Source organism: Larus michahellis, chromosome 1 (assembly GCF_964199755.1).
Source record: "Larus michahellis chromosome 1, bLarMic1.1, whole genome shotgun sequence".
NCBI classification, from domain to species: Eukaryota; Metazoa; Chordata; class Aves; order Charadriiformes; family Laridae; genus Larus; species Larus michahellis.
Window position 1 is genome coordinate 16,530,304 of NC_133896.1, and position 27,973 is coordinate 16,558,276.

The 27,973-nt window shown below is 40.3% G+C and overlaps 1 protein-coding gene across 3 annotated transcripts; it reads left to right on the plus strand.

Moving 5' to 3' along the window:
• The first annotated feature begins 657 nt into the window (after positions 1-657).
• ERGIC2 (ERGIC and golgi 2) lies at positions 658-27,772 on the plus strand. 3 transcript variants are annotated; one of them, XM_074582919.1, is made up of 14 exons: positions 658-680; positions 5,883-6,028; positions 8,999-9,107; positions 11,063-11,109; positions 12,312-12,382; positions 13,919-13,959; positions 14,690-14,791; positions 16,270-16,365; positions 18,135-18,190; positions 19,174-19,272; positions 20,485-20,582; positions 24,187-24,349; positions 25,230-25,309; positions 26,096-27,772. In XM_074582919.1, the coding sequence occupies exons 2-14, from the start codon at positions 5,923-5,925 to the stop codon at positions 26,159-26,161; spliced, it is 1,134 nt and encodes a 377-aa protein (XP_074439020.1). In that variant the 5' UTR covers positions 658-680; positions 5,883-5,922; the 3' UTR covers positions 26,162-27,772. The 3 variants fall into 3 exon arrangements, with proteins under 3 accessions (XP_074439020.1, XP_074439104.1, XP_074438952.1); XM_074583003.1 differs by lacking the exon at positions 658-680 and adding an exon at positions 785-983; XM_074582851.1 differs by lacking the exon at positions 658-680 and adding an exon at positions 3,306-3,491.
• The last annotated feature ends 201 nt before the right edge of the window (positions 27,773-27,973 follow it).

Sequence of the window (27,973 nt, forward strand, 5' to 3'; positions counted from 1 at the left end):
CGGCACGGGGCTACTTCACCGGCAGGAGACACAGATCCGTGGCAACCTGTGACTATAATAACCGGTTTTAAGCATCCGCTAAAACGGGGGACGCACAAAGGCCGAAATCCCTCTGTGATCAAACAGCTCCGCTACCTGAAGCAAAAAGGCGTCAGGAGCAGCCGCCCCTGAGGTAAAAGGCGGGAACGGCGGGAGCGCAGATCAGCCAGCTCCGAGAGGGCCCGCGGCTCTCACCGGGCACAGGGCGGACGCTGCCAACCATCGCGGCTGCGGGTCAGCGACGGCAGCGCCCAGCTCCCCCCAGCGCCCGGCGAGGGTTCAACAGGAGGCGGCGCCCCCTTCCGGCTGCCTCTCCGCTCTGGTTCCTGCGAGCGTGGTTCCTTCCCATTGGCCGCGGGGACCTCCCGCCGCCATCGCCGCTCTGTGGTGTCCGGCGGCTGCTCCGGGGCCCGCTCTCCTTTACTCTCGCCCCTCAACGCCTTCACTGTCCCTTGGTGGCCGCCACCCTCGCCCTCTACCCCTCCCAGTCCCTGCAGTCCTCACCGCCCGGCCCCCAGGACTGATTTTCTTCCCCTCCACCCCCTTTCCCGCCACTCCCACCCCCTCATCTCCATATGTGCTCTTCTGCACCTGCATTTCCTTCTCCTGCCTAAATGCCACCTCGATGCCTCCACGTTCCGGTAAAGCGGCTGTTTTCCCCCACCCTCCCCAACCCCCGCCTCGCCTCACCCCCTCCCCGCCGCTTCCATCCCCGCCGCTTCCATCCCCGCTGCCAGTGACCCCCGGGCGCTCCTGCGACCCGGTCCCTTTCTCGCTGAACGGTTTCAAAGCGCCTTTTCAAGCCGTCGTGAAACACCTGTGCAGGCGACTGTAGCAGCAGAAAACGGCCTGGGTTTAGTCTCAAAACACTTTAGCCAGGTTTTTAATTGTGTGTATCACATATGGTTTCCAGCATGTCGACGCTGAAGTGTGTTGAAGCGCAGGTGGGGAATCTGTGCGTGTTTACGTTTTCTCCTCTTGTTTGGTCTACCGTCTTCTACGCTTCGTAGCCTAATATTCCTGGGATTTTTTTTCTTTTTCTTTCTGTCCTGCTTCATTTGTGGTTTGCTAAACTGTACAGATATGAGACATCTTATGTGGTTTCCCCTCTTTGCACACATCAAGGGACTTCATAAATCATCAGTGTTAAGAAGTGCTGGGGTTTTTGGCAAGGCAGTTGTATTTTTACATAGATGACTGCACTTAAGTCTCAGGGTGCTTTGGGATCTTGTTAAATACCGTAGTGAAACAAATGTGTATAAAGCAGCAGCAGCAGCGGGCCAGCCCCTTGGCTCGCCTGCGTGGCAGCTGGGTTTTTCCTCCTTCCCTGCTCCCTTCAGGCAGGTGCTCGTAGGCTGCCACCACTGAGGTGTGATCGGGAGAGCAGAAAACGAACACGCAGGGGCATAAGGAAAGGAGCACAGTTTGAACTGGAATAGTCTGGTATGTGATGGATGCAGTATGATCACTGTTGCGTCGCTTTAGCACAGTACAGTCAAATATATAATGCCAGTGTAATGCGCTATATAATTTTCTCAATTTTTCTTAATTTCTGAAAAATGATTACTGCGTTTTCTCTTGTAAAATCCTATAGAGACATCTGTAGTTAAAAATACGACTGTAATGGTGCAAAGCTGCAAGCAGTTCTGTCCCATGCCACTTCTCTGTAAGAGGCATCTCAATGTGGCACTGAGCACTAACGCCAAAACCATTTTTGTCTGTGAGCAGATTGGATTGCCTTAGTTCACAGCCTGTGAGAACATCTGTTGAGCATCTCTGATGCACAGCTAATAACCAGATGTATCGGTTGCTCTTTCCAGGCCCCAGTGCTGAGAGCATTTCAAGGGAAAATAGGGCTTAGCCAGCAAAATCTCTGGCTGCTGAATTATACCCTACAACCATTGGCACATCAATATAAGAACTTTCAGTGCTGTACCTAAAGCTGTCTGCGCTTTCTGAGATGAGGGAACGCATGCACAGATAAACGTATTTTTGGCCTAGTTACTTATCTCTTCTGTTATCGTTCTCTCACCCCCTTTTCCTTTCTGACTCTCTGATCCAGTTATTGTTATAGTTGCCAAAATGATCAAAACAGACTGATCAGAACTCAGTGGCAACATCAGCGTGTTGCTGTCTTCTTTCCTTCCTTGAAACCCACTGTCTGCCTATCCCTAAAAAGCCAAAAATACAACTTTGTCATTTTCAGGTTCCTTTCGTGCTCAAATGCTGTAGATAACCAGACAAAGATTTGTTTTCTTCAAATTGTATATACTCTGGCATGCTACTTAAGACTCTTTTGTCATGGATCTACTTTTTCCTCTAAAGCACTAAAAAGAGACAATCTGTACTAATGCTGTGAAACTCATCACTGTGTTTCTGGGGTGTGGGTTTTACTTGCTTGCCTCATTATCAAAAATTACTGGAGTCTTCAGTCTCTGTCCTTTCTGATCTATCAATATAAATGTTTGGTATAATTTTTTAAATTATTTTTAAAAAATCTTATATGGAGTACTTCTCCTTGAATAATTTTAGTGTCACCTAAGATGTTAGTACTTCCCAAAGGTATCGGAGAGCTCGCCTTTTGGCTGTAGGATGATGTTTACGTTGGCTCAGCTACTCGTGAACTTGCAGGCATGGTGGCAGTCACATAACATAACCTCATAATTGACTTTGTAAGTCTGTTTTGGTAGCAGCATAGTTGTAAAGACTACAGGGGATGCCGGCATAGAGGAGAACGAGTTGTAAGGAAAACATCTGGAGATAAACTAACAGTGCTGTTACTAAGGGGGTAAGGTCTGTGGTGAGAGGCAGCGCCTTTATATTGGCTCCACCAACACAGGGAAAAGAACAGGTATTTGGGGCACAAATGAGCTCTCTTACTTTATTTCGCTTCAGATCTGAAGACTGGCTCGTGAGCTTAACATCTGCCTTTTCCCCACTGTTATAGCCCAATGTCTTAAAGCCTTTCCGCTCCTAGTTAAGCTCAGAGAAGATACTGCCTCTTCTCATGCATTACCTGCTTTTATATCCAAAGCCTCTACAACAGTATCGCCGCTGCCAGCCGGGCTGTAGCGCAGTGATGACACTGGGGACGCGCCGCAGGAGGCCGCGGGTCCCGAGACACCTGAGGGATCCGCTGCGGGCCTCTCCGCGCCGCGCAGGCGGGGAACAACAGCCATTTTTCCTTAAACGCGCGTGTTTTCGCCTATTCCTTGCCGCTGAGCCGGTGCCGCGCTGCCGCGGGCGGCGCATGCCCGTGAGGCGGCGAGCATGCGCGCGGGCTGCCGCTCCCGTCGGCCTGTGCCTGCCGCCGCCGCCGGGTGTCGGTGGCGGAGCCAGCCTGCCCCGGGCGCTGCCATGGTCAGGGAGGCGGGCGCCGAGCACGGCGTTGCGGTTCCCCTCCCTTCTCCGGCCTCCCCCGCCGCGCTGGGTAACGGCGAGAGAAGCAAGAGGTAGGGGAGGGCGGGGGAGAGGCGGCCGGCGCGGCCTGTCCCGTCCCGTCCCGTCCCGTCCCGTCCCGCGGCGCGGCCTGTCCCGTCCCGTGGCTGCCCGGTGCCGGGCTGCGGGCCTGCGCCCGCCTCAGGGCGGCGGCGGCAGCCCGCACGGGCGTGTGGGCTCCGATCTGACCGCCGCCTCCCGGGGCCTCCCTCGACCTGGGCAGCCGCGTGGGGGTCGGCCGGCGGCGTTGTGAGGCCCCCGGGAGGGGATTCCGGCGTGGGTCCGCTCCGCGGGTGTGGGACAGGATGGTCGGACGCCCACCGGCGCCGATAACGGCGTCGCTTCCAAGTTGTCCGAGCAAGCGGCGACTGCCCGAGCCCCTCCGGTGTGTCGGAGTTGCTGTCGCTCTGGGCTTGAGTGACGTTTACGCGATGCTTTTTCTTTTTTTTTTAGCTTGTAATAATAATAACAGCTGTTGTGTTTGTAATACTTTACTTTTGTAGCAGTGGATTCCAAATTTTATACTTGGTGTTTCTGAGGCGCGTGTGGTGAGATGGGCAGGGGGGAGGTATCAGCTGTCTGTCCCAGGTCTGTATAAGTGGGATTAAAGAAACAGATGAACAACTTGAATACTTCTAGCTAGATTACAAAAATCTGCATACTCACTGATGCAGGATGACTTAGAAAGTTTCTTGGTAAAGTGCTCTCAGATTCTCTAGGTTTATCTTGTACCTCTTTATGGTGTGCTCCTATACATGTGGTGGCAGAGAAGACATGTGGAAAATGAACCCATGCTAAGTTCACTTCAGTGCTGTCTCCAGTGCAGGACAGCAGGCAAGCCTGTCTGATGTTTCCTCTGGGCTAAGGAATGTTATGGCTCCAGTCATTGTGTCCAAGCAGCTGCTTTGCCATATCTGCTCCTAAGTTATCCGACTTCTCCTTAAGCTACTCTGAGTGGAGTTGAGGTAGTTCTTTAAAGCACAATTATGTAGTGTAGTAAGGACAGGACCTTGCTTCCCTGATTTTTTTTTTTTGTTTGTTTTGAAGCTATATAACTGAAATCCTGTTCCAGCACCTATCTTCTCTGCCCACTTTAACTGTGGTTTCTTTGAATCCTCTGCAACACATAGAGAATCATTTTGTTTGTCTCTGCAGGCTGACTTGACTGATGCTTCCGCCAAGTGCAGAGTCTGTATCTTCTCACTAAGATTGAAAGCGAATTTGCGTAGTGAGGAAATTGCAGGCATAGATCGTGATTCTTCATGTGTGAATTTCCCTTTCCAGTAAAGCCTACTCCTTTGTTATTGCACGGTATGAAGCCTGCTCAGCACCAGGGAGGGGCAGAGCAGGGAATAGCTGTTAAGTAATTTCACTAGGACATGCTGGAGACTTGACTTGCTCGTGAAAGAGGGGAGATGAGTTAACAGATTTTTCTACAAGACGATGATGAGGATCGTCTCGCACGTTGGCAGTGTAGGCTAGCTTGCCTGCCTTAGTGCCTTTAAATAGGGGACGATAATATGATGTATTCTTAGAATACAGTAAACGCACGATGATTTTCGTAGCTTCAGAAATTCTGGTCAAAGTGCAACATTCCCTCAGAAGGAAAACAGCAGTGCCAGCTTGTTAAAACACGCAGCGTAATGGCGGGACTGGGTTGTGAGAATATTTGCATGTTTTGGAAACAGTTTAAGACAGTATTTCCTGGGCAGGCTGCTTCTCTCAGCATCCTGCTGCTTCATGTATCAACGACTCCAAGAAGAGCAGAGCTCATGTCATGAACAAAAAGGATTCTGAAGGATGGAGCTAGGATTTGATACTTAATTTGCTTCGGGTGGAATTTTTATAGAGGGGAAATTGTTAATTTTATTATGGCAATAAAATTCTACAGCTGTGAAAATGTGAGATGCTTTTTTTTTTTCCCCCTTTAGCCTATAACATGTGTCCACATTGGCTGAATACAGGAGCCCAGTGCAGTTTGACACCCACCCGAGTTTATGCAGCCTATTAGGTATTCCCTGCTAAGTCAGTGACTTCCTTGCATTGGCAGGTCTGTTTAGCAAGCTTACTTCAGGACTGAGGGTTTGGTTGTTTGTTTTTGTTTTTTATTTAAAATTCAGTATATTCAATACCAATAAGAATTTAATCGAGAAAGAAATTAGTCATAGTAGTCATAGTAATTAAATGGTGAATATGCTGGATGTGGTTGGAATGTAAGCAGCAGTGTCCGGGATGATTTTAACAGTTATCTTGAAGCAAGAGTGACCATCCAGTTGTCTAGCATGTGTTTCTTTAAAACATATTTGTTAGATTTTATTGCCTTATTATTGCATTTTGATTATAGCCAGTCGGTTTGAGTAATACTGCTTGTGTATGTTAATCACAATGATTTATTCTCAAATCAGAGGGAATATATGAAGGAGGAAGTAGAGGAGTGTGCTGAAGATGAGGCGACTGAATCGGAAGAAGACCCTGAATTTGATGAAAGAATTGGATGCCTTTCCAAAGGTTCCTGAAAGCTATGTGGAGACTTCAGTGAGCGGAGGCACAGGTAGGCCTTATTGAGATGCTGACGTGATTCATGTTGGCTCTTAGTTCACTCTAGCATGCTTTGGGAATAGAAGCTTCAATAGGAGGAAGGCAGGCATCTGTGTTCATTTGAAACTAGCCAAAATTGGTTTCTTGATTTCTTTCGTGGATTGACAGAGCTTCCTTTAAGTAAAGGTATAGTATCTTATCCAAATAGATGCATTCATCACTCATTGCAAGGGAGATTTTTGTGTAGAACAGGTGAGACTCAAACCAATTTTAAGGTTCACTGTAAAAACGTCTAACCAATTACAACTGGAAGTGCGCTGTGCCAAGGCCATAATAACTTTTTCATTTGTCGTCTCACTAAGTCCTTTTCTCCTTGTCAGGTTTCTGTGTGAGACTGTGTTAGCATGAGCTGAAATGCAGGCTGGATTCAGCTTTGTGCTTTCATAAAAGATGAAAAACATTCTCCAGAGATGTCTAAGAGCTGACTAAGTTAAGCACCAGGATGAAGAGCAGCTCTCTAAAGCTTTTTGTTTTGAAGGTGTAGTTGATTGTAAGAGTAAGGAAAGCCCTTTGAAGAACTAAACACTTTACTCCAGGGCATGTGCTTGTACTGTCCTTATTAGTCACTTGAGCTTCTCTCAAAAAGCATAGCTGTAAGAAGTACCTTTTCTATATGTATCTGAACAGAAAATTGCACCTCTAAGTTGGGTTGGGTTAGAGGTAGCCTGATCTGGAGACGGTGACTTCATCTATTGAAATTGTTTGCAGTTAGATAGGAAACTGCTAGCAGTTAGTTTGAAGTGGAGGACAAAAGTCTCTCTCATGTGCAATTATGTCTCAAACTCAGTTGAATAAAAAGTACAAGAAGCAATTACAATCTACAGATAAGCCTCTGAAGTCATTACGCCACTTGTGTAGAAGTAAATATCACAAGGATCTGTATTATTTTGATATGTTTCCTGAATTGTGCTGTTAATGATTAGAGGATTAATATATATAAAATAATCTTGGAGAGCTGATTAAATAAGTTTTTGCTAATGTTAGTTCCAGTTCCTGAGAAAGCAAATGAGTAGTTTCTATGTTGTAGTTCTTAGAAAAACATTAAATGCTTAAAAATTACTTGTTTTATAGTATAGCGCCATCCTTCATGAGAACGTCACTTCGGTGAAGGGTGCCTTAAAGATTTCTCAACACCAGAAGTTATTTTAGCATTCTTTGGTTTATCCCAGTAACCTTATAAATGATAATATAGGATTGTCTTATTCTATGCCATTCTAAAATTTTAATATAGTATTCCCATTTCATTCAGCATTAAAGTGCCAGGCTTATTTTCTGATGTGATAGGGATACAAAACATAGCAAGACTCTATTTTCGGACTTTCAGTGCCTTAAAACCCATTGGAAAAGAAGTACCAGTCTCTCAAATGGGCTGAGACTCCAGCTCTGGGGCTGGGAGAGCATTCAGAAAAGAGGATCTGTCTTTGGAAATTCTACAAGACTTCGTTTTCCTGTTCAGATCCGTGAATACCTTTCCTCAGATTTACCCAGAAAGCAGCTATAGCTCTAATTGTTTCCTCGCGTTTGGATAGATAGTAAGGCTCCAGCTTTCCTATTGCATAGCTAGGGTGAGTCTGGCCTACTGGCCTCCAAAAGGAAATTGTTAGCCGGAGTAGTTAACTGATTAGTGCATCTGCTTTCACGCTATGCATTGACCTGAAGGTCTTCATATATGTGATCATTACATAGCTTCAGCTGAAAGCTAGAACTTGAAATGTTGCTGTTCAACGCGATAGTCAATGCTGCAGCCACTGTTTTATTTTCTAATCCCGTAGTTCAGTGCCTTCATGTCCCAGCTGCTGCCCCTGCGCTGTAGACCGCTGTGTAGGAATTGAAGCCTATCAACGACGGGCTTGTTTTTTCTCAAGTTGCACTTCACAGACTCCATAGAAATACTCCACAGCATGCAGATGGAAAACGTATACTGTCAAGCTGTACAAATCATTACTGTTCTATATAACTGAAGTTTTTTTCAACTTAACAAAAGCTGTGATTTAATATTTTGTACAGTTTTGCAAACGTGATGAATAGGCTGCTTTGGAGATAAGCGAGGCACATATACCATGAAAACATACCATTTAGTTTTCTTCCTAAGAATAATTTCAAACCAGTTCTTCACTTATTTAGCTGTTGGTAGAGGCGATGGCTACATGTTACTTATCACCAGAGGGAGAACTGTTTGAAATATTAGGGTAGGAGTCCTGACTGTACAGCTATACACAAGTAATATAATCAGCACACCTTTTTCTAACTGGACAGTGCATGTAATGTGTATTTATAGAATCACAGAATGGTTAGAGTTGGAAGAGACCTTAAAGATCATCTGGTTCCAGCCACCCTGCTGTGGGCAGGGACACCTTCCACTAGACCAGGTTGCTCAAAGCTCCATCCGTCCTGGCCTTGAACGCTTCTAGGAATGTGGTATATTGCTAGCTTCTTGGCTCTAAAACTAGATATAAAAAAAATTGTTATAAAAACTTAGGTTTTGGACAAGTGGAGGCTTACAGGGACTTCAGGGTGCACCTTCTCCTTTCATGCTTGAATTTAGGATTGAGTTTGCCTAGACCATCCCTGACAGTGATTTGTGGGCATTTTGTTCTATATGCTGAGGAGGATCTAGCCTGTTCTTAAATCTTCTGCATAGGGATTTCACAGCCTCCCCATCATTCTAGTATTTGACTGTACTTAATGTAAAAAGTTCATTCTTGATGCAAAGGTAGGACTTGTTCTTTCCTCCTCCTAAATAAAAGCAAATACTGTAGATGTGAAAACATTTTTCTAAAAGCAGCTTATGGATTTGTAAATCAAAGATACCAGTATGGCACTGGTAATGCTCAGATTCTGGAATGTTAGAATTTTGTTCTGCTGTTTCTGAATAATATTTCTCACAATATAAACTTTTTTTTTTCCTCTTTTGACCACTCAGTTTCTCTGATAGCATTTACAACGATAGCTTTCCTGACTGTAATGGAGTTCACGGTGTATCGGGACACATGGATGAAATATGAATATGAAGTAGACAAGGATTTTACTAGGTAATTTTTATCCATTAGAATTCCTTTTAAAAATTTAAATTAGGTTTATTTCAGGAAAGAATAGATTTGAAATGTTCATGTGACTTGCAAGCAATTTATGATTGAAATTAAAAATGAAATACTAAAGGGACTTGAATCTTCTCTTCTGTTCATTTGAGTTTTTTATTTTCTGGAATCTGTGAAGAAGAGAAATAGAGATTTCTGCAATGAAGAAGTCAAAATAGTGTAGGTTTGCTGGTGGAGTCCCTTGAGAAATTATTTGCTAACAATTCAGAGGACACTGTAATATGTACATCAGCTTGTAATTATATTAGGATATGTAAATCAGTGGGTTTACATCAGCTATGTAAACCCACCAGATTCACATGATGCTTACTCTAGTTTCTACAGTTAGTATATTGCCATTATACTTCGTGCTGCTGGAGGTGAACCTTAAAAACTTTGACTACGTCATCTAGAAATTGCTACTGATCTTGTCTACAGTTACGGCCTCCAAGATTGGCTGAAGGTATATTTGTGGTTGGTTTCATGTGCTTGTCTGGACTGCGTTCACCGTTCTTCATGAGGTGATCAGGCACCCATGAGTCCGTGTGAAGTTAATGGAGACTTTGGGCACTGAACACCTTTAAATATCATGCATCTGGAACTGAAACAACTTTAAAAGCTGTTTGACTAGTTGCTGTGGTAACAAGCTAAAGATACATCTGTTAATTGGATGTCTTGTATGTCAGAAATACCAAAGGTTTCTGTAATGAAAAAATAAAAAATATGAGAAATTTAAGGGAGATGCAGCAAAACCTCAAGTTAGAGTAAATCCATTCAGACAGATGGGAGTTTCACACTTAGATCTTTGCTAGTGTGGGTCCTTACCCTAGTGAAGCTATCACATGGGAAGGACAGTCTGGTGGTTAAGAGACTATTGTGGGACTTCGGAGATGTCCTGTTGCAGATTTTCTAGTTTGATTGTGAGCTAATCACTCAGCCTGGGGTTCTGTGACAATTTAAGCCAATGGAGATTGGTATCACTTTAATTGCTTTTCTCCTGTCTACTGACTATATCTGATCCCAAGTTGAGCCAATGTTGAATCCCTTATGTGATTTGTTTGTGGTCAGCTAAGTTCCCAGAAGAACCTCCCTGGAGGTGATAGGACTGTGTGAAACTAACACAAAAACCAATAGGAAATGCCCAGAATATTGGGGAATGCCACACAGTCACACTTTCGGTGTCATAAATTTTTTTTGGGGGTGTTTGGTTTGTTGTTGTGTTTTTTTTTTTTTTTTTTTTTTTGCTCTGGTGGGAAGAACTATGTTTTACTGCCCCTCGTTGTGGAAACATTCAGGATAAAGATCTTAACATCAAAGGCATTTTGAAGAAGCAGTGCTAGCAAAACCAACGATCTTTATGACATGGCAGCATTTTCTGGGAACCGTTTTTAGCAACTTCTCAGTCCGATCCCAAATCTCACTGTCCTGAGGAATTCTGATTGGGATTGGAAATACTATGGCCTGTCTTAAGGACAAAACAGGAGGAAGGTGCTCAAGTATTTACTTAGTTTAAATTTGTAACTCCTACGTTGTCCTGATCCACTGCATTCTGTGGAATTTATTGCACCGTTGTAGTTGTGTGGGGAAAAAAAGTGTGTAAAATATTGAAACCTATATATTCTTAATAAGTGTGACAAACTCTTGGGTCAAGAATATTTCCAAAAAGTATCTTAAAACTTTCATAGTAAAATTCAACAGGGAAATCTGATGCTTTTATCTCTTAAGTTACAAGCGATCATCGAAGCTTTAATAATTAGAAGTCCATCTTGGTTCACCCAAATTTTAAACAGCTTAAGTTTATTGGTGTAAATTTTGTTATTTGACTGTTTCTGCAAGTAATCTGAGAATTTTAGTAATACATGTACTCAATGTTACTTACTGTCTTTTTGTCTCTTTTTTTTTCTTTCCAGTAAGTTAAGAATCAATATTGATATTACAGTTGCCATGAGGTGTCAATGTAAGTATTCCATCAGTGAAAGTTTTGAAACACTTTAAAAGCTCTTCAGAACATGCATTTACTTGCAATACAGTTGGATATTGTTCAAAATATTCTAACAGTGAGGTTTCTTCTGATCTTGATGGTATGTAGTGATCTGGATGGCATATGACTCACTGAAAGAACTGGTAGATGTGAAGAAATGCATTTATGCCATCTCATTCGCATCTCAGAACTTTTTTTTGCCTGTCAGCAAAAAAGGGATCCTGTTGTTCCACTCTTTCTCTAGCTGGAATATTCTAAAAGCTCATTGTGAGACACAACTCAGCAGTAGGAATTTATCACAACTTTTATTTATTTATGAACTTGGCAAATATAAACCTGGTCTTTTGTTGAACAATACTGGAAGCATCAGGTAATTTCATCCTCCTGATGAACAGACAAATGCCTTCCCTTTTAAAGACAATGCTTACTATTCTTTTGACATCATTTGGGTAATGAACCATTATTTGTATGGTCTGGCTTTGGTTGTCCTGGACTGAGAAAGAGAGAGAGAATACTACTTCTACCAGGAACGCAAGCAGATCTTCAAGACTGACTTTTTTTGTCTAGGTTAAACCTTGCGTTAATTGTAAGGTACATCAATACCATACAATTTGTGTTTGTCTCACAAGTATTAATTCGTAAGTCATCCCTTCTAACTCTTAAAATTTGGGTTTTTTTCAATTGTTTTCCAGTTAGCATAAAAAATATTGAAAATTGTGTTTGGTTTTTTTTTTTTTTTAATTTGAGAAATAAAACTTTATCCTCTGTTTTGACTAGACTTGGTTCGGATTCAGTGCTTATGAAACAGGGAAAAAATACTTATGCACAGCAGATCCTAGAAAGCTTGTGTATGTGGTTCATACATCTCTGAAGGTGTTGCATCAGTGAGAAAATATTGCAAATCTGAAAAGTGTGTTTCTTGTCACTGTGCATCAGTTGATGATACTCTGATAGGATAGGTCGAAAGTAGGATTCTGTGGTTTCCCCCTACCTCCCAGTAATCTGCTTCTTGCGAGGTTTGTTTTTCTTTTGGTTTGGACTTTGTTAACAGGGAACAGTAAACTTATACTGAAAGTTTGCCACTGTACTGTGAAACTTCATTTTAACTTGAACCTTTTTTTTTATTTGTTTATGATCATCTGTATGACTCTTAATATTTTTCTCCCTGTTTAAAATAGATGTGGGGGCTGATGTTCTGGATTTAGCAGAAACAATGGTCGCCTCTGCAGATGGGCTAATCTATGAACCAGTAAGTTGATTCTTCCCTTTTTATTTAAAAAGCAGTTTGCTCTTTACTTGATGTGGAGCACTACTGGGCTTGCTTGTATTTTTTATCCCGCAGTTGAGCTGCACAGAGCCTTCCCAAGTATTGTCTGATCCTTGAGTGAGGTCTGCAGTGCTTACTCCAGGAATCTGCTAGGGAAAAAGGCTAGCGTTGGAATTTCTGTGTGTTCACTCTCTGCAAATACAGCAGATTTGAATACAGCAGACTCCTGGATCAGTGCTTCTTAACAAGCTAGTGATTTCTACAGCTAGTTATTTTTACATGTGCAAATTCTAGGGATAAGTGCTAACAGTATTTGATATGGAAGGAAAACTATCAGAGCTCTCATAAAAAGAGAATTGATGTAATTGCTTTTAAACTAGAAGAATACTGTGATTCTAAAAAGGGGTAGAAAGTCTCCATGATATCCTTATAATGTGGAATGGCATTAAAGATCGTAAATTGTGTTAGTGTCTTTTTAATTTCTGTATTGTGAACTGAAGGCTCTGTAACTGTGTAAGTCTGTGTTCTTCAAATGGTTTTGATGGCACGATAAGCTTTGAAGTAATTATGCTGTATGAAAGTAATTTATAATTTACAGAAAACCTATTAGAGAATGTAGCTTTCTGCTGTAATTATTGCATTCTCTAATAACTGAACGATAATCTAAATTATAACAGTTTTGTTCAAATTCCTACTTGTGTGTGAGCAGGAGGAGATGGCTGAATGGAAGGACATGCTCGGGAAGGGGAAGGAGCTTGTTTTTGTGTGTTCTCCTTGAAACATTTCCTCTTGTCTGGACAGGCATCTCTGCGCTGCTGTAGCTGCTGCATGCTAGCAGTTGCCCCAGTGATTATAATCCTAGAAAGAGGAAACTTCCTGTACTTGATCTCTTTGGGCCATAGCTCTGGCTAGGTTTGAGCATTAATTGCAATTGAATTTACTGTCTGGAGTACGTCAGTGTTAACACATAGATTTGAATTCTGTGCACAGATGTTACTGGTGATATTATTGCCCTGGTTGAAGTATAGCAGATCTCGTAGCTTGTCTTAAAGAAGTACGCAGTGTGGGATGACCCCAGAAATAAACAATCTGCACCCTTGTGCACCTGGACCCTTGTTTTCAAAGATTGCTTCTCTGCCTGTTTCATTGCTGTTTGCATCAAAACCATGTATGTCAGTTATATCAACTAGAATTAAACGGACACTCACTGCTTCTTCTAGCCCATGTTAGTCAAAGGCTAGAAGGGCAGAGACTGATGACTTGAGTTATGAGAGCTTTAGGAAAAGATGCTGAAGTTATAAATGCAAACAAGTGAATAATTCTGGGGGGAGAGGGACAGAAATTTCCATACTTGAACACTAAATGTGTTAAAGTGCGAAGTCCTTTCATAAACTTGAGTATGTGGTACCAAGTGTGAAGTTGATTGTAACTTCCCACTCCCCAGTTCTCTTCTGGGTTTCATGGATGGGACTTCAGTGGTTCCTGCATGTTTTATTAGATGTGTTATTTTTGTTTCAGGTAGTATTTGATCTCAGCCCACAACAAAAGGAATGGCAAAGGTAAAGCACTGAGATGCGTGCCTATGGTTTGTATTACTTGTACTGGAAGTGGCTTTGAGGTACACCAGAGTCACGTGACACAACTATGCCTTGGGTCTAACAGCTCTTGCTTGTAATTTAAGAGTGCAAACCTGTGAAAAGATATTCATTTACTTTGCTTTTCTCATGATTTGAGAGTTCTGTTATGTAAAAAATTGGCTTTGGACTTATTTGTGGAATTGGGTCATGCAGTTGCAAGCCAAGATGGACTCAATTTATGTTTCCAAACGAATGCTTGGTAGCACAAGTTTTAATTACAGGTTCAGACGCGTAACGCAGATAGCTTGATATCTAAATGTCAAAGCTGAACCATAGTAACAAATTGGCATGTTCTTGCAAAAGCAAATGAGTTTGGGACTTTCATGTAACTTCATATAATTGATGCGCTGTTTATCATTTAAACTGGAATAGCTTGGTTATGTGTGTGATCACTATACTAATAATCTTGTAATAGAACGTGAAGCCAGGTTATGTGGCCAGTTTTGGTATTTTAGTAACACGCTGCTGTGAACACCAGAGCTTTAAGCTCTGTATAAAATATCATTCTCAAAGTTTATTGTTCCACTTTAATACTGACACGAACCTTACTAACTTCTTGATTTATAACCTGCAACTGAAGCTGATAATTAATTGTCAAGTTATTTTTTGTTTTACTGTTGCATGCTTTCACACTTGTCTGTGTAATCTGTAGGATGCTGCAGGTAATTCAGAGTAGGCTGCAGGAAGAGCACTCTCTTCAAGATGTGATATTCAAAAGTGCTTTTAAAAGTGCTTCTACAGCACTGCCACCACGGTAAGAAAAATTGCTTTGTTGTGTTGTCATTCCGCTCTCCATGCCCTATTTAATTAGACTTCACATTTTATTGTGGCTATGATTCTGCCCCCCCGAAGATAAGGTTGTAAGAAAAGAAGACCTTACTGCTTTTTATTGCATTTTAAATTAGTATACTCAGTACTTGCTTTGGAGAGCTGTTGTTTCATGAAAACCTCTGGGTTTTCCAACCTGGAGAAGGTTTACAGGTTTTGTGTGTGTATTTATAGGTATATATGTATACATAATACAGACACACACATAAATATATGCATACACCTTTTTAGTCCATTTTATCTGATGCTTCCTTTTTAATGTGAATTAGTAATGCCAAAGCAATACTAAACAAGAGTCCTTTTTTTAATGGAAGAATATCTTTCTGTCTAGCAACTTTAAAAAAAAAAAGGAGTCCTGCTATTAGCTGTGACTTAATACTTTATGGTTTTAAAAGAATCAACCTTTGAATAAAAATGCGTTTTGTTAGTAAATGCCCTGGTCTAAGACAGCACTGTTAAAATTGTGTGGAGAAACCATGCTCTTTACACTTTATTCCAGCTGTGCACAAAATGCTTAGAGGCTAATGCATAGGAGGCTTTGTCTGCCAGAATCTAGATGCTATGTGATTTTATCTCCTAGCCACGCCCCCCTGGAAAACACTTTCTACATGAAAGCTGAAATTCTTTTCCCCTTAAAAACAAACAAACAAAAAACCTCTACACAAGCAAGCCATAAATAAAACAAAACAAACACCAAAAATCCTGTATGCACGTTCCATGTTGTAATTTCCCTGTTTGAGGACCAAATACATCCTTTCTTCCTAAGACAAGGCTAAAGAGGGCTCAAAAATATTTTTTCTCATTTAGTTGGTGTCTTCAGAGTCATTAAGTCCTTCTGTGCCTCTGTGATACTTGTTAGTGCGGTATGTGAGATGGTATTTATGCTTGAGATGTGTTTAAGGAGTAGATTTAGATACGTTTTGAGTTGTGGACACCCCAACAAACGTGGGAAGAGGAAGGTTTCATAAAAAATAAATGTTAAAAGCTGTTCTTGCTACGGTGTTGTTCATGTGACTAATACATTTTGTGATGTTCACTGTAGCATTAAAAGTTTCCCAACAAACCATTTTTGGTAGAAGTAATTGGGGAAAAAAAAATCCCCAGGGCAGCAAGATATACTTACAGTCTTATGTTTTCTGTTCACATGTTCAGGTGTCATAAGTTAGCTTTGTAGGCTGGATCTCTGAATACAAGTATGAACAAAGCTTACTGGTTTCATCAGACTGACCTTTATTAGACTCCTTCACTTCCAACATCCCTGCTATAATTCCAGAAGAATACAATAAGGAGTGGTAGATGATAATGCTGTATCTTTCTGCTAGGAAAAAGAAATCTAACTGTACTGCTGTTATTTCTGTTAGTGAATATTCTCAAGTACTCTTTATGTTGTTTTTGTTTAAACAGGGAAGATAATTCATTACAGTCTCCAGATGCATGTAGAATTCACGGTCATCTCTACGTCAATAAAGTGGCAGGGAACTTTCACATAACTGTGGGCAAGTATGTTCTGTTCAATTCCTGAAAACAATAAATGAAAATAACTGACTTCTACATTATATATAGTACATGCACGTGTATGTGTGTCTATGTTTTTACACTTGTGAGTTAATGACTGGTTTTTATTAACCTTCCCATACACACGCTTGGTATTATTTTCCATGTGGTATCTCTTCTTGCACAGTTAAAACCAAATTTCTTCATAAGTTACTAAAACAATGCAGTGCATTATTGCATGCAATGTAGTGGTTATGAATTACAGGGTTTTACAGGGTGAAAACTCTTGAAAATAGGTCCCCTGTAAGTGTATGATGTAGAGTGGACTGCTTGTGCTAGCCTCCATTCTTTAGGCCGGTCCAAACTTCTCCTTTCTCTTAGTACACAGTTGACTAACATGGATGAGGTGTAGATATGTGCCATTTCAGTGCTGAGATAACATAGTTATAGAACCATAGTTAGGGAGCTAAATGCCAGTTCATCTTGATTTGAGGAGAGACTTTCTGATACGCTTTGGCAATGGTATTAGCTTATATATGCTGCATACAAACTTGTGTTCGCTTTTCTCTGTGCTCTCCAGCTTTGCTGTCCTCGCTTGCCTTCCTGTCACATCTGTCACCAGAGATCTTAGCATGCAGTCTGTACTGTCTAATTTATCGACATGTAATTCCAGCTGCTGTCTTTATATGGGTATTTCTCCAAATATCATTCTGTCTGGTCTTGTACCACCTCTTCTGATTTACCCCTAGATGTCCAACTTCTTAAGCCCTTTTCAGAGCTGATCGTTTCAGCCTTTCATATGTACTGCCATCAATTCTCTCTTCCTGTCTCTACTTCTGCAACCCTGAGTAATCTTTTGCTTTCCTTTGTTTCCTTTTGCTCATCATTACATTTGTAGTTCTGTTAAGTTGCTCTTTCTCTTCTTGTAGATTTTTTTTTAATGGCTTTTCTCACTGTCTGCCTCTGTACCTTATGCCTGGTTATTTATTGTAGTCCTATCTTGACTGATCTCATTGTCTTTCTTCACCTTCTGTTTCTCCAAAACTTACATGTATTTGGTAATGATTTACCTCAAGCTAATAGGGAAATTTCCAGCATTATTGGTGGGACTGGTAGGGATGAAGTGTGTCTGAGAGACTGTTTTACTTTCCAGACAGAGTTGCACTTTTTTTCCCCTTCTTCGTGCTGCTACCAGTCTCTGCATTGTACTTTCCTGGCAGGTCTACAAACAAGTGTCCAAACCTGAAGTTAACTTGCTCAGTCAGGAAGCAAATACAGAGCATAGTTAACTTGCTTATCCATAAATCAAGTACAGTAAAGTTTTCGTTAGTCACTCGAGCAGTTCAGCAGATTTTCATGTGATAGGCCTTGGTGGCTCTTCTAGTAGCCTAGTGACTTGATGTGTGTTTGACATTTCTAAAAATGCAAGACACTAATTTTGTGTAAGAGGGTTTTCATGAGTCTAATGTTCCCGTACCTTGTCATTGAGTCTTTCTGTGCTTGGCAATAATAAAAATGTCATGTTTGTTGTTTTTTTAATATAGATACACATGATTTTTATATAGATAAAACTTTGTAAAACATATATATTTTATATATTTAAACATCTATGTTATATATATGCACATATTTTTTTAATATATATATATAAAAACGTATTTATTGAAATAGAGGGGGAGAGGTAGTTTTTCTACATAGTTCTGTTTAGGAAAACTGTGTCTTTTGTGTGGATTCATTAAACAAATTTTTCATAAAACATATGTTGTTTTCTCTAGGGCAATACCACACCCTCGAGGCCATGCACACTTGGCAGCCCTTGTAAGCCACGAGTGTAAGTTATTTCTATCATCTCCATACAAACGAGTATCATTTTGTTCAGACTGCTGTCTCCTAATTCATATGTTGATATAACTTGCTGTTGTAAAGATGTTCTAGCTGGGCAATTGCATTGTAGAAGAAAGTGAAGAATATTCTTTGCAATGTTATTACTCAGTAGTGACTTACTTTCATACATTTAACACTATTAGTATTACCTGTAGGTTGCTTCTACAGTAATGATAACAGGAATCTCGGACGTATTTTGTTGTAACAGAGATACCATACGAAATTCCCGTATTTCTGTCCAAGCTACCTATTTCCTGCAAAATCTGTTTTTATAAGGTTAGACGTTTCTGACCTTTGTCCTTATAAACTTCATTTTTAGGTTGCGAGTCCAGATACTAAATGCGTGTTGCAGCTGTACTTAGTGTGAGGCAAAAGTAGCGTACTGTGAAAAATGAACTTGGTGTTCGTTAAACCTCCAAATGTCTGCCCATGAATTTATGTCAACACAAGCGTATAATATTACAGAGTTTAAATATCTTTGCAAAATCAGGCAATGTAGTAACTTGGTAGTTGCCTTACGCTTCCTCTGTACATTTCATTTATGAATTTTTCCTCTTTAATGCTGTTACATACAAGAACCTGAACTGTAGAATAACTTCTGTATTAGGCCAACTAGAAATTTTCTGTCATGAAATGTTAACTCTCTTCAACTCCAGGGTTGATTCAGATAGAGTTAGGATTTGTTTTAGAAGTTCTTTTCTAGAGAAATTGAATTTCTTTGTTAAGTATTTTGGATTTGAGTTTTGTTTGAAACATGTACATGTGTTGATATAGTCACAGGCATAAATCCAATGAAATGCACGCCACTGTTTGAAATACTCTAAATAAGGCATTTTCCAATGTGAGAAGTGGGTGCATCTCTTTCTCTGCAAAGAGTACAGAATCTCATAGTTTTAAATTGTTTTTTCATTCCTCTGTGTTGTCTTTCAGCCTATAACTTCTCTCACAGAATAGATCATTTGTCATTTGGAGAGCTTATTCCAGGAATTATTAATCCTTTGGATGGAACAGAAAAAATAGCATCAGATCGTAAGTGCTGTGTGTTTAAAAAAAGCGTCTTGGTTTTTATATTTTTTCCAATAATTACATCTAAAATATTATCATGTTTCATGAATGTTGTGATTTACAAACAACATGTCCTGCTACATTTGGTAGTGGGCAATGCAGTGTTCAGCTAGCTACATGGCATCTTAAGTGGACGATTTCTTTTTAATATCAGTATTGCTGTACTTCGCTGTTTCACTGAAGTTGATTTGCAGTTTCTTCCAGATTTGTGTTATGTTGAAGTTACAGTACGTCTGAACATATTGCAGAGAATTTTGCAGCAAATCATAGATCTGATTGTTGTCATAATGGGAATGGGGAAAAATAAGTCTGATTTGGTTTTTAAAAAATGGCATCATGAGTCTTGGATTCTATTCCTGTATTTGGTTTGTCACTTCCACAGTGTATTTTGTGAGGCTACTACAGGAAGGGTTTGTTTATCACTTTGTTTCCTCGGATATAGATAAAGGAGTTTAGTAACCTAATTTACAGAGCTACCTATGCCTCATCCTCTGACTTGCATTCTCTATGAGAGCGATCCCCAGAATCTTCTAAAGCTGCTGTTGTCTCAAAGTCAGTCAGTCCGTTGGCTGTTCCAGCCAGAAGGGTGTAGGATTGTTGAAACTAACTGTTTCAGTCTATCAGTGTTTGTTCTCTTAGGGAATTGCACAAAGACAGAGCAATCATAAATACGTAAGCACGCTGATTGCTCTAGAATAATTCTCTAGAAGTCTGTCTAATCAAGAGAAAAACTGTAACCAGTTTAGAAGGGCTTCCAGCATTGTATAGACAATTCAATGGCTAAAATCTATTCAAAGCACTGTCGAGATGTGTGTATCATGCAGAATTTGACTGTGTAAAACTTGTTCGGTTCTAGTGTCCTGGAAAACACTATCTATGCATTTCACTTGAAGCTTTGAGTGGCCTGACCTTAATGAATCTTTTCATTACATAAGTAAAATGTAAATTTCTCTGAGTACAAATGTGACATAGGCCTTGCCCATGGAAACTAACGTTGTTTGTGCAGATGGTGCTGAAATAGTCTTGTCAGTGCTGTGACTCCTTGAAGAATGTCCCTAGTGTAAACGGCTTAGCTGATTAACTGTTTTAAGTATTATTGGTTTGATTTATTTGTGAATGTCTCAGATGGTCTTTCACTCTGTACATAATTCAACAGTGAGATTTGTTTTCTTCTAGACAACCAGATGTTCCAATATTTTATCACAATTGTGCCAACCAAACTCCATACGTATAAAATTTCAGCAGAAACTCATCAGTTTTCAGTGACAGAAAGAGTAAGTAGAAGTAAGAGAATACTGTGCGGAGAAAAATCAAACAGTGATTGTTCTTAACAGAAGCTCAAATGTGGAAACAGAGAGTTGTACCGTGGTTTTGAAAGCTCTAGTGTGAAGAGACTTGTAGAAGATGCACTGGATTTATCTGTAAATAATGTAATACTGATGCTAAAATATATATGCTTGGTGACACGTGCTGACTTCTTGCATTAGTGTTTTGCATCTGTAGATCTGGACTCTAGTATTAGAGTTAATAATAGATATCCAGTCATTTCCAGTTCACTGGATGTTAATAGTGGTGGTGGTGAAACTCGGTAATCTTTTTGGTCTGTAATCTTGTGTGTAGCTTTACAAATGCTTAATCCACCTTTAGCTTTTTGTCCATGTGGGAAGCAAACCAAAAAACACAGCTCACATGAATGTCATGAACTTGATTGTGGAGTGTTAGAAATGGAAACAAAGATAGTTTGTATGAAAAACTAATCACACAGAAAGCTTCTCTGTCTCTCAGCTCTCTTGTGTAACCTTTGTGGAACCACCAACTTCAATTACTGTCCAGGCTAGAGAGCTTCCACTTATGGGCTTGGAGAGGCTTTTAATTCTGAATCCATACAGAACGTAGTTATTGTAACATAGTATATGGGCAAATCATAAGGTACTAATTTTAAAGACTGCTGTAAATAAGGAAAAGGCCTCGTGTGTACCAGTTACATGTCTTATTTCCAGATACTGAACTCTGTTTTGATCTTTTATTCAAAAGCTAAAGAAAAAAATCTTTGCAAAAAGTTTAATTAAAAATGACAGATAAAACAAGAGTTAAGAAGGAAGCCTTGGGCTGAAAGGAAATTCGGAGATTTCATAGCAGTTCACTGTAATACAGTTTGTGGTGTTCTCCAAGGGAGAAAAATCTTTATTTCCTCATGATTCCATGCTGTGCTTCTGAAAAATATATAGCTAGGGGAAGTAGGATAGAGGTGGTATCTTAGGGGTCAACTTGGGACATGCAGACTGCTGAAGGGAAAGATTCATTCTAAAACTCATGAAAACTGGAGCAAAGAGAGGAATGAAGAGGAATTTCATAATGCAATATACTCCCATCTCCTGCTGGTCTAGCAATCTTCTGCTTCATGTTTTCTCTGCAAAGAAGGCACTCCTTAAACTTCTGGGCATCAGTCAACTGCTTATCTTACTCTTTATTGCATTTTTTTTCATCTTGTATGAAATTTTTCTCCTGCTGTAGAGATGGTTTCTGTCAATTAACTGTGCAGTCTTAGTTAGCTCTTTTATTTTCTTGGGGGGATGTGTTTTTTTTATGAAAGTTGCAACACAGTCACAGGTTGCTTAGGAGAAAAAGTTGTGAATATGGAGGTAAGGTGGCATTACATGCTTGCTCTCTCAGTAGGTAGGCCTGTTGCCTGTAAAGCTTGTTTGTGTTTATCTTTGGAAGCCAAATACCCCTAGCAGATGAGCTGGGAAAAGCTATTAAGAACAGTTAACACTGAACAACTTAGTGCATTTATTTTATAAGAGTATGCAGACCTGGAAGAAGGTGGCCAGCTCGCCACAGCTAAAACTTGAATACGATGAGGTTTAGTTGCCAGTGGTGAACAGACTGTGAAGCAGAGTTTAAAAGGTGTGGGCAGAATCATTTCCACTGTTGTTGATGTTTGATATACTGTGTTTATCTACATTAAAAAGATTTAATGAGGCTTCACTGATACCTGAGATCTGATGCCTGAGATCTCATGGTTTTGGCAACCAACAGTTAAATTATGTGCAGCAATAGAAGCTAGAAGCAGACCAAAAGGGGTGGCGGAAAAAGAATTCTGTATCTTTTGAGGGTGGAGTTTTGGGCATTCTGTTTAACTTCATATTCTTTTTTCACCATTTGACTTCAAAAGACCAATAAGGCTTAGGGAAACAGTAGAGGAAAAACAAACAAGAAAATAATTTTTTTGTCCCTTGCCAACAGCAAGGTTCTGTTTAACTACCTTCAGTCTTCTCTTCCTTCATAGCGTCCCTGATCGTCCATCCTCTAATGCTGAATGTTGTCATGCTCTTGAAATACAGAAAGCATTCTGTACTCTTTTGGGTTGGTTTTTGTTTATTTATTTAAGCATTGCAGAGTTTCTGTGACCTGGTGTCATAACTGATACGTTATTTTGCCTTCCTTTTTACTTTGGTTTGGTAGCAAAAGAAGCAGTATGGTTTATGTCAGCTTTAGCTGACTGGAGAAGTTGCCTAATCTGTATTTCAAAGCGATAGTCTGCTTTTTCTTTTGTGCTATATTCTGCATGGTTTTTGAGCACAGACTGTTAAATCTACAGGTGAAGTGGAGCTGTGATATATTGCTTTTCTGTTCAGTCTTGCTTGTCTGTCTTCTCTACTCTTATTAGCCTAGACATGGCTGAGTTTGTCTTCAGTCAATTATGTTCTTTTCTGCTGCCCTTGTATATTTTCAGCCAGACTTACCTGGCAGTGCATTTATCAACAGCTTTCACTAACAACAAAATGGTAGCAGACTTTTGAAGGAAACTTAAGATTGTGTTGAGCTTTTTTCTTCTGAAACCTTTTTTAAAAAGTAGAGATTTGTATCAGCCACACTCTTCCCTTTGGGATCTTTTGGTTTAAGAATTTGGGTAAATAAGAAGAAACTATAGAAGTTCTTGGGTTAGGACTGTGGACTCTGGTATGTTTAGAGTAGTCATGGTGAGTTAGTTATTATTTTTATCGAGGTGTATTTCTTGCTGTGTGACTGTTGTCTGAAATGAGCTGACTGACAAAAATTTTGAAAAGAAGCTTGATATTGGTATTCGGTTTTCAGACCTCAGAAATTTTGAGATTTTGATCTTTTTCCTTTTATTTCTTTTCTATCAAAGTAATGGATTGTGACCTATGTGTAAGTATGCCCTGAAGGGGAAAAAAAAAAAAAGGCATTGGTCTAATTTAACTTAAGCTTCTGATTTCCATTATGATATGCTCTAGTTTAGGGTCTTCCCTGATACTTTTAAGAACCAGCAATTAAATCTTCTGTGGCATGTGAATCTAGAGATATGCTCCAAGGAAGGAGGATGAAGCCTAATGAGTCTTAAATGCAGTATTCAGATGTAGATCTACAAACACCCTCTGGGAAAACTGCCATAGCTAAGGCTGTTCAACAACCTAAATGTCTCCTGAAGGTCTCATCCTGATTTAAGTGATTAATAGCAGCGCATAAAGTAGAAAGAGCTGGAGGACTGTGTTATACCAGTGCAGTCGAGTTCACTGGATAGACTAAGACTGTGGCACTTACCCACTTAGAGGTACCAAAAGCAGCTTAATTATAAACGTCCTTGTTTAAAGGATCATGTAAACAAATCTCAAGAGGATAGTACCAGGGCCAGACAGTGAGCACTGATGTGCAACACAGAAGACCAGCGACCAGGAAAGTAAATTGTTATTTAATGATGTTTGACTTTTAAAAGGTACTGACCAAAGTTATTTTGGTGTTCCCTGGTCTTCTGTTGATTGCTAACTCTGATTAAGTAGCTCTTTGTCATCACATCTATTAGTATTATTTTCCTTGTGACTAATAAGCAACTAATTTTTCTCTCTCTTCTTTCAGGAAAGAGTAATTAACCATGCAGCTGGCAGCCACGGGGTGTCAGGAATATTCATGAAATATGATATCAGTTCACTTATGGTGACGGTGACAGAAGAACACATGCCTTTTTGGCAGTTCTTAGTGAGGCTCTGTGGCATTATTGGTGGAATTTTTTCAACTACAGGTAACTATCAGTGCTTTCCCTCTTAAGTTCTACTAGCTTCGGGGTTTTTTTTTGTTTATGGTGATTATAGTATGGATAAATTACAGGGAATTCCTGAACCTCTGGCAGGTTTAAGACTAAACGGCCATTTGTGTGCACTGAAATGTGCAATGAAAGCTACTCATTTTTTGTGTGCCAGTATACCATTTGTGCTGTTCTGAGGGCCTGTTGATTCCTTTTTGGTAACTCTGGCATAGTTTATTTACTTCTGAAAAAGCAAGGAGGTAGATATAGATAACATATATACACACACATGTATATACACACACACTGACTTCTGATATTCTGTGTATTTCCTATAGTTGGGATCCAGTGCTAAATCAGTGCCAAAAGTTGAGATAAAATTTCCATCTGAAGTAATTGGGAGGATTTTCCTTGCATAACTTGTCAATGTACTGCAAGATTTGCTCCTTTAAAGAAAATAAACTAAGTTGAAAAGACAATTCACTTAGTAGTCAAGACATAATAAGGTATCTTGATTACAAGTTACTACTTTTCTTGGCTTTCAGTTGAAGAAAGCATAGTAAAGAGACCTTGAACTAAGAGCTCTCTTTCAAAGTAGATATTTCTGTCCCACAGAGTGTATTTTCACACATGAAAGCTGGGCAGAGGGAATTGCGTTTGCTTGAATAGATTTGGTTTTGCTTTTATTGATGCATTTCAGAACGTTAGAATTCCCCCTGCCCTTGATGTTTCCTTTTTTATGTTCATTTCTCAGTGTTTTACATACCGATTTACTGCACTGTATTCCTTGTAAGCATAGTGTAGAGTTTTGTTGTAATACTTCTGTAAATACTACGGTTTTACTACTTGTGACAATTCTAATCATTTGACATTGCAGGAATTTTACATGGCTTTGGAAGATTTGTAGCAGAAATTATTTTTTGCCGTTTCAGACTGGGCTCTTCCAAATCCACATCGGTAGGAAAAACTTTCAGTATTAAATAAGTGGTACAGCTACGTGAGCGTGGATGACAAGAACAACTGTGGGACTTGGTCCCAGCAGAGTTTAAGATGCTTGCAATAAACTCTCCCTTTGACATACATATGAGCAGAGATTCAACAGCTTTTAAAAATAGTTGGGAAACCTAACACGTAAGGGAGCAAGGTGTTTTCTAAGAAGCTGAATTAATGAAACCAAGCCTCTTAGAGGTTTCTCTGCTACATTCCATCTGTTGTCCTTACTATATTCTTTTTATTTTCATATTACTACAAAAATGACATGTTTTCCCAGGCCTCGCTAGTCTCCCTCACATATTCTTCTTCTGCTTGGCCTGTTGACCGAAGAAGACGCGCTGTGTGCTGCAGGACTTCAATGTTGCTACTGATTAGCCTGCAGGCTACTGCCAAGCAGCGTGAAAGAGCTGAGCAGTCTTTACTTTTGCCTTCACTGGGCATCAATAGGATTGCTCCTTTAGGAGCTGCTTGATTTTTATCTTACTTTTATTTTTCCCATTTAAGCCTGTAGGTAGCCTTTAAGACTTCTACCTTTGTCTCACATTTGGTTAAAGTTTGCCAGCTGGCAAAGTTACGTGAGTGGGGGGAGAGAAGGGAAGGCAAGCAGATTTGTGTAATTTTTGTTTGGGAGAGCAGGCAAAAGGCATACAAGAAATGCCCAAGAATAAAGTAGTGCATATTTTGGGGGAGGGAGGGGAGACTCCATTTCTGGACAAGCCAATTAATAACACTTTGTTTTTATTTGACTAGGTCCCACTTCCTGATGGCCACACAAGCAACCACTTACCTCTAAGTACAGACAATAGTACGCATTAGCCTCCTGAGAAAACTTTCTTTCTTCCTGCCTGATACAGAAGACATTTTTTTATAATAAAGAAAACATTGTGCAATATGCTGAGACAGTGCTGATGGGCAGCAAAAACCGAAGCCTTCACAAAACAAAAAAAAACACCAACAAAACAGTTTGTGTAATTTTTTGTCTTTCTAAGTGCACATGGAGTCCTAGGAGATTGTGAGACCACTGAGGTGGACCATCTTCTGGAGATTAAAGGAGTGTTGCTGCCAGTACGGTATTCACGATCAAGCTGAACATCTTTGTGATGACTGCCGTTGGCCACTGAAGCATCTTAGTGCTCTTGGTTCTGTGCCTGGGAAGGCTCCAAGGAGAAAAGAGTACGAGTGGGATGTGTGGAAGAGCCAGGCAGCAGGCAAAGAGGGACAGTCATAGAGCTGGGGTTTCTCTTGGGTGTACAGGCTGCCGTTTGGGTTTTCTTGTTCTTTTGAAATGGTGGGGCCAGGGGCTAAGATGGTATTCTTACAGGTGGGGAGCGATCCTAGAAAATTCTGAAGAGGGAGATGAGAGAGAACTCAGGGAGTAAGGTGGAGCCCAAGCCATAATGTTGGTCGTAGCTGCTGCCTTTCTGTAGTCCCACCATTCCTTAGTGGAAGAAACATAATGCGGAGCAGTGGAGTTCCTCTGTGTTTTCACACAGCCGCTTTGCCAACAATGAGAATATCGCTTCTGGTGTTGATGTGGAAGTGCCCAAGGACTCTGAGAATGGGCTCCAGTGTGCACAGTTTTTTGACTTGGAATAAGAAGCCTTTTAAATAAGGCATTTGACTGTAGTTTTGAGAAAAGGCAAAACTCCCTAGCAAAAGATCAGGAAATCTTTGTACGCCTCTTTCTTGGTAAAGATGGAACCTTCGTTGTACCCCTGCTGCTAGTATGTAAGCCATGGTATGTAAATCCTGGAGGTGGGGAGACAAAAGAGCAAGAAGCTGCCTTGCTCTGGTTCAGCTAAATACTACAGAAACGTGGAGCTCGGGGCAGTTGGGAGGTCTGTTAGCCCAGGCAGGGAGTGGTGGAGTTGGTAGTAGGTGACTTCAGGGAATTGGAATCATTTTGCTGCAGACAGATGATGAGAAGGGGTCTGCAGAACTAATCCTTATTGTTCATGAAGGTTTTTGTAAAATAAATGAAGAGAGCAATATCAGTTTTATATTGTAAATATGCTACTGAGAATGAATGTCATTAATGCAGATGGTGCTTTGAGAAACTAAACATCCTGTCACTGCTGAACTACTGGTGTACACCTGTAGTTAAACAGTTACTCCACCAGGGTAAAAAATTAATAATAGGATTCCTTCTCAGCAAAACTGATTTAATAATATATGAGGAGATGATGCTGACCCTGGCCTTACTCGTTATGGGATGAATATTATAATTGAGAGGACTAATTATGGAAAAATAAAAATCTCTGTGGCGTTGTCAGGTTTTGCTGACGTCTGTTAATGTACTTTACAGGACGCTTGGATCTTGGTGATGAGCACAGTGTAAATAATGTAAGTGATTTGCTATGCAAAGCAAAGGGCTTCCTAAACTGAGAAATTATATGAAATAGTAAATAAAATCTGGGAAATATGGAAGGACCTTTGTTCAGTTCAATGGTTGAGAAAGAAATTCAAGGAAGGCAGGTCCTTGGGGTTGACAGCCAGGTCTGCGGTTTTATCTTTTGTGGGTGTTTTTTTGGTTTTTTTTAACACTGGTTAAAACTCCAGCAGTTTGAGAAACTCTTGTCCTTGGTGAACAAGAAAATCAAAAGCTGTAAATTTTTTGTTCCCATTTCT